This window comes from Hippocampus guttulatus, chromosome 2 (genome assembly GCF_054856545.1).
Source record: "Hippocampus guttulatus isolate MCC_2025c chromosome 2, RoL_Hgut_1.0, whole genome shotgun sequence".
In the NCBI taxonomy this organism is placed as follows: Eukaryota; Metazoa; Chordata; class Actinopteri; order Syngnathiformes; family Syngnathidae; genus Hippocampus; species Hippocampus guttulatus.
Genome location: NC_141262.1, coordinates 26,052,397 through 26,058,583, shown reverse-complemented (window position 1 = coordinate 26,058,583; position 6,187 = coordinate 26,052,397). Strand labels below are relative to the sequence as shown.

Here is a 6,187-nt window from a genome sequence, read left to right as displayed (position 1 = left end):
TGCATTTCATTTCCGCTGCAGCTTTGAAAGCAAAGTGGAAAGGTTGATGTCACAAGTCGCGTCAAAACCACAAGTGCCCACCTTCTTCCACGATGCAGAAAGGACGTGTCGTATTTATAAATGTGATGCGGACTGCATCTTTAGAAGCACCACGACCACTTTCATCATCAAGATCTCCCGAAAGCAGCACACCATGAGGAGCATTCGCGTCTTTCTGCTTTGCGCGCTGGCAGCCGCGATGATTTCGGCCGTTGTCGGCAACAGTGAGCCTTGAACATTTCTCTTTGCGTTCTTTCTCCTTCCACGCGTTTCATTGTGCTTTCCATTTATTTATTTGCCAGATTCCAGCGGTCCGGAAGAGTGCTGCTTTAGACACTACCCACGAAGACTGAACCCCAAAATCTTTGAGTCCTATTTTATGACTGACGGCCGATGCCCCTTAATGGGAGTCATGTAAGTTTCTTCATCTTCTTGTTGCAATGAATGCATCTCAAAATGTTCTCCCAGCATTGTCGATGTTGTGCCCTCGCAGTCTGGTGACCAAAAAGAACAATCACATCTGTGCCAACCCGACTCTCTCCTGGGTGAAAAAAGTCATGAAGTCTTTGGACGAATCCATCCTGTGAAAGGTTCCGCTGCCCGCCTGCGGCTTCGTGAAGCACCTTTGTCCACGTTTGCTTAGTCTGCTTTAATGGTCATACATGCAGAAAAAAATAGTAGTCATGAGCGTCTGGCTATGTTTTAGGCCAACTTGGGTTTGCCGCTCGCCGATTTTTGTTTTATAGTTAGAATCTCTTTAGTCTCTTGAGGTTGTATGCATATTCATGTAAAATCGAATGCGAGGGGCATATCAGTCATGCCCCCCCCAAAAAAAAATTGGAGGGAATCAAAACATTTACTTTAATTGTGCTTTGAAATAATACAAAAAACTGTCGTAACAAACCTACATGCTGACGTTGCGCTGAACGTAATCTAATTGGGCAATGCTGCCATTTGCTGGAGGATTTTATATACTTTCTTTGGGGGGGCTTATCTGGTTTTTAAGTGCGGCTACAAATAAAAAAATGGTATAAATCATTGTTTTGCAATATTTCTAATATGAATGAAATTTTATTAATGATGACTTGAATGAAAAACTTTCTACTCGGTCTGGAAGGTATGAGCAAAACATGCAGCCAAGTTTGGTGAACAAAAGATATCTGTAGTAAACTGCACGTTAATCAATTTAATCATCTGCAACTCTGGTGGGTATGATGTACTTAAATTGCAATGATTCTCTTTTTGTCATGTCATTCTTCATGGAAAAAAAGGCTTCAAGCTGTTTAATGTCCAGTTTAAATTTTGTGTCAAAATAAACATAAAACAAAAGACACAAAGTGTATTTTTTTTTTTTTAATCAGCTTTGCTATCTGCTTCTCTCAGTGCTTAGCAACCATTGCAAAACATCACTGAGATGCTAACTGTGAAGCATATCATTGAAACATAAATTGCATGGGTAGTCACGGAATGAATCTAACTTGCATCTCAAAGCACCACTGTAAATGAACCCCTGCTTAAAACGGAATCGACTACAATGACGCAATTTCTTCTCGTCGACCTTTGAGCTTCTCCAGTTTGTCCTGCAGTCGTTGGGCAGCCCCCACAGTGACCCCAAAGTCCCACAAGAGGAGCGTGTTCCCCAGTAGTCCCCGCGTCTGCTTCAGCTCCGCGTTGTCCCTCCGCAGGTTGCCGCCAGCCCGCTTGGTCCGGGTCAGCAGGTCTCTCCTGGAGGTCAGCGTGGCCTCCAGCCGGGCGAGCTGCTCCCGCTTGGCCTGCGCCTCCGTGTGACTCCAGTGTAGCTTCTCCTTTATGTTTGACAGCAACTGTGAGAAGGGAGGATAACGAAAATATGCCTGTGAGAATTGTTGGGTTGTCTGTCTGCATGTGCTGGTCACTGTTTGCGTTGAAATTTCGAATTTCTGAAAGGGTTATAGCACTGATGCTATTCATTAGCCGGTATTTTGCATTGATTACATCAAGCTAAGCGGACTTCCCCGAGGAAGGATTTGACACCTCCAATGTGCGCTTTATATTCTTCCGGATCTTGGAGGCCTCTTGACTCCTCCGCTCGTTCGCTTTCCTCTCCAGCGTCCTTTGGGCCACCAGCTGCTTCAACTGCCGTAGCAGGAGGTCCCGCCCCTCCTCTTGGTCCTCCTCGCCGAGCTCCGCCTCCAAGCGGACCACCCTGCTCTCCATCCCAGCATGGACCAGACGCAGCTTCCTCAGCTCTTGGCGATGTCGCTGCTCGGACCCCAGCGCGGCGTCCACCTTGGCCCGCGCCGCTTCTGGAGACAAATGGCCTCTTAGCAGCGAGACGGCCACCTTCTTCTTCCAAGTCAACAGGTATTGCCCTTCATCCTCCACCTGGGAACAAACAACAAAAAAAGCCTATGTGTTGCTTCAAGATAAAAACGGTTAACGGCCATAAAATTCTGATTTCTGGGATGATCGTTCCAATATTTTCAGAGGTTGAAGTGGGCATAAGTCCACGTTAACCTTAGTGACAATTGATCACTTGAGGTTACTTTTTTTTTCTACAGTGAGCGTCGTTTTGAGAGGAAAAGGCTGAACATTTGCAAGGCTGAACTCCAAACTATTGGGGCGACCGTTCTGATCTTTTCATGGGTTTAAGTGGGCATAAGATGTCCACGTAAAATCTTGTGACGATCGATGACAGATTTCTGATTTGAAGTGACGTTTAAAACACTTATATTAAGTGTTTTAGAGTGTCCCCTTTTCAAACTCAGCAAACGATAAAACGTGAAAAAAAAATTATAAAAAGACATGGGCGTCAGAGCCCCACCGCTAGATGGTGGCAGAAACCACTTCACATTACTTCCCTTGCAGTGAAAGGACAATATCAGTTGGGGGCGCTAATTTACAAATAATCTGGTTCATAACCGCTAATAAACCCCACAGAAATTCGAGATTGGAGTTGCAGTAGAGTCACCTGTTATTAATTCATTTCAAAATACTTTAAAGAAATGAAATTCTCTAGCTAGCCATAATCTAGCTACCCGATTGAGCATCTCTTGGTTGTTTAGCCTCAACTCTTCTTCTTGCCGCTGAGCTTTCTCCATCTGGGAAACCCTCTGCCGCCTCAGCTCCACCAGGTGCTCAAGGCACTCTTGGTACTCCTTCATGTCCGGCTCAGGGTCTTGTTCATGGGGCGTCGTGCCCCTCATGTGGAAGGCCATCTGTGCCTGGAGCTCCATGTTGCGCCGGCTCAGTCGGTCGTTCTCCTTCTCCAGCTCTTTCAGGAGGCGCATGGAATCATTTTTGATGTCTTCAACATCTCCGTCAAGATCCTCACTTCCTCTTGGGGGTTCTGATTCAGGTTTAAGAGGGTCCACATCCCCCTCTGTGTTTTCCTGCAGCTCACTTTCTAATGAATCCTCTGGCCCAGTATGCATTTCTTTTTAATTTAAGATTGTCGTTAAATGTATAATCAAGTGTATGTCACGCTAGAGGACTCGAACAACCGCTAGCAAAAGAGTTGTGTTGTCTTCGTTGTCGTGGCAACGAACCGGCTGGGTTGCTCCGTAAAGCTGTAATGACAAATAATTGCCACAGGAAGGCAGTGTTTTACAAACAAACGGCATTGAAACAGAGTGGTCATCGATCGATCATTGATATGACATTTCCAAAATCATATTTAATCTCGTTTTTGTTGTTTTATGGTTGAATCTTATTTTAACTTATATATAATGTTCTTAAACTTATTTTCTGTTAATGCTAATTGAGTTCATGCGATGACTAGCCTTTAGTTCAGGTTAGTGTTCTACTACCCCTACTCCTCCTCCTCCTCATCCTACTACTACTAGTAGTAGTTGTAATAGTAGTAGTAATAATAACAATAATAATAATAATAATAATACAGGCTCAAACAGGTTTGACTACCTACCAAACAGTGATTATTGCTTTTTTTAGTTTGTTTTTATTTAATGAAGTACGGTCCCTTAATTTTGCTGCCTTACATTTAAGATGGGATTTTGTCACCGTATATTAAATTTCAGATCTTTTTATGCAAAAATTTGAGCTAAGATCATGGGCTGGAGAGAGTTGTCTTCACTGCTTTTGTCATTTAACTTTGTTTTAAGAATTAAATTATTTGATAGATTTGAAATTGTATGATATTTATATTCAAAACATACATTATTGTATGTTTATGTCTGACTGATACTATGTCATGTTGAAAAATAATTTAAGTCAGTGGATGTCTAAATGTATGAACTAAGAGTGTGTGTGTGTGTGTGTGTGTGTGATAGATTTATCTATCTATCTATCTTAATTTTTTGTTTGTATGAAAGTTTTAAGAATTTCTGCAGACTTTGTGTCACTGATTAGGTGCATTCGCGTATCGTTTCCATCAAGCACAGATGGAAGAGATGATGACCACCAGAATGCTTGCACCTGTGCTTCTCCCAATAAAACACCTCAGGTGATGACACTCTGTTTTTCTGTTATTACTGCGACCTTGTGAGGGTGTCCTGTTTGGTTTATATGCTTGTTTGCAACATGGAAGCATCTCTATGAAGAGAAAAATGATGTGCATTTTTTGAACACTGCATACGTTTTCCATGGACAGATGTTGAGTTCACAATGACACCTCATGTCGGTAGGCCGAAAAGCACAGAATGGACTTGTCTAGACGCCCAGACTTTCAACGGCAGCTTCAAAGATGATCAGCCGTGCTAAAAGTGACACCGAATCTGAGCTGTAGCTTTAAAAAGACACAGGGGCTCATGTTGGAGCTTGGGGTGCACCATGGTTTCATATCCTCTTGAGCCACAATAATACACGCTGCTGAAGTAAAAAGAAAAAAAAACGTCGTAGTTTCGGGAGAAAGCTTTTTCACTTCAGCTGTATTATTCCTGCAATAAAATGTAGAAGCGACTTGCACCAAATTGTATTTTGCCAAATATTTTCAAATGTGAAAAAACAAAACGGCGCATCATTCAACCATTTAAATCCTAACATTCTTAAAAAAAAGCATTTTTGCGCACTATTTTTTTCATTATCAACCAGAGGGAAAAAACATAATTTAGCATCATGACGCTGCCTCGTGTCCAGTGTGTGTGTGTGTGTGCGCGCGTGCACGCGCCCATGCGCGCTACCTGCAGCGTAAAATCTTTCTGCCACATGACACAGACACTGACCATTAGACCACCCACATGCCAGACCACCATCTGTGAGCCAACTGCGTGATCATTTGGAAGAAGACACACATCCAACAATATACAATAAGAAAGAAAAGATGTCCAAAATGGAAGTTGGGCAAATGAGCTGAATTTTTACCTTTTTAAATTCTATTTCAAGGCCTCGTCATACTTGAATTCCGCCCACTGAATATGATTTGATTTGATTCCTGTGCATATGTGCAATGTTTTTGTGTTGAAATTAGACTTTGCACATGTTGGCCAAAGGGTCAAAGGTCACCCCCTGGACCCTGAAATCGCATTGGTTTCGGTTCAAATCAAACTAGACAAGAGTTCATCGTAACACACGCACATACACACGCGCACACAAACAAACACACACACACACACGCACACACACACACACACACACACACACACACACACAATACCGTTCTACTCCTCCACCACCTGGATGTGGTGGGTTAGTGTTACCCGCTCCCCCTCTCCTTGAGCCTTTCGTCTTTTGATGGCTGCCCCCACTTTGCCCAATTCAAACAACTTCAAGTAAAAGCAAAAAAAAAAAACAACAACAAAAAAAAAACTTTGTCGCTTTGGTGCCTCTGTTGTTATAAATCACACAAGTCCACTTGAATGTGAAACCCGCAGACAAGCGACGCCGAACCAAAACCAGGCCATCAACAAGTAAAACATAACAACGCATCTCCTCATTCTTTTATGCAAATACAAATTATTTCACTAGTGTCATAAAACACTCAGTCAATTACAAACAGGAAATGTTTTTTTTTATGACACCACACAACAGAAAAAAAACACATAATGCTCTGACTGAGAAAACGAAAAAAATGTCATTTGTTCCCACAAGCTGAAGGAAAACGACGGCCGAATGTTGTGACGAGGCCTTACTGCTCTCCATTAGTCCTAATCTGAGCGAGATTGTGTTGCCGCGAAGGCGGCGTGTCCACACGGAAGGCATGCGGTTCCACGGA

The 6,187-nt window shown here is 42.9% G+C and overlaps 2 protein-coding genes across 2 annotated transcripts; one reads left to right on the top strand and one right to left on the bottom strand.

The window, feature by feature from the left end:
* Positions 1-101: 101 nt before the first annotated feature.
* ccl36.1 (chemokine (C-C motif) ligand 36, duplicate 1) lies at positions 102-1,376 on the top strand. The gene is made up of 3 exons (XM_086105017.1): positions 102-263; positions 342-453; positions 533-1,376. Exons 1-3 carry the CDS (start codon positions 194-196, stop codon positions 624-626), a joined length of 276 nt encoding a protein of 91 aa, XP_085961143.1. The 5' UTR covers positions 102-193; the 3' UTR covers positions 627-1,376.
* A 51-nt stretch (positions 1,377-1,427) lies between these two features.
* Positions 1,428-3,573, bottom strand: cfap184 (cilia and flagella associated protein 184). Its single transcript, XM_086105016.1, has 3 exons — positions 3,057-3,573; positions 2,053-2,403; positions 1,428-1,862 (listed from the first exon to the last, which is right to left on the bottom strand). The coding sequence occupies exons 1-3, from the start codon at positions 3,450-3,452 to the stop codon at positions 1,569-1,571; spliced, it is 1,041 nt and encodes a 346-aa protein (XP_085961142.1). The 5' UTR covers positions 3,453-3,573; the 3' UTR covers positions 1,428-1,568.
* Positions 3,574-6,187: the final 2,614 nt, after the last annotated feature.

Excerpts from the sequence above, each read along its gene's own strand:
- ccl36.1 (XM_086105017.1), top strand. The coding sequence starts at position 194 with ATGAGGAGCATTCGCGTCTTTCTGCTTTGCGCGCTGGCAGCCGCGATG. Across the intron at positions 264-341 it reads TTCGGCCGTTGTCGGCAACA|ATTCCAGCGGTCCGGAAGAG; the intron begins GTGAGCCTTGAA and ends TTTATTTGCCAG. Across the intron at positions 454-532 it reads TGCCCCTTAATGGGAGTCAT|TCTGGTGACCAAAAAGAACA; the intron begins GTAAGTTTCTTC and ends GTGCCCTCGCAG.
- cfap184 (XM_086105016.1), bottom strand. The coding sequence starts at position 3,452 with ATGCATACTGGGCCAGAGGATTCATTAGAAAGTGAGCTGCAGGAAAAC. Across the intron at positions 2,404-3,056 it reads ACCAAGAGATGCTCAATCGG|GTGGAGGATGAAGGGCAATA; the intron begins GTAGCTAGATTA and ends GTTTGTTCCCAG. Across the intron at positions 1,863-2,052 it reads ATATAAAGCGCACATTGGAG|TTGCTGTCAAACATAAAGGA; the intron begins GTGTCAAATCCT and ends CCCTTCTCACAG.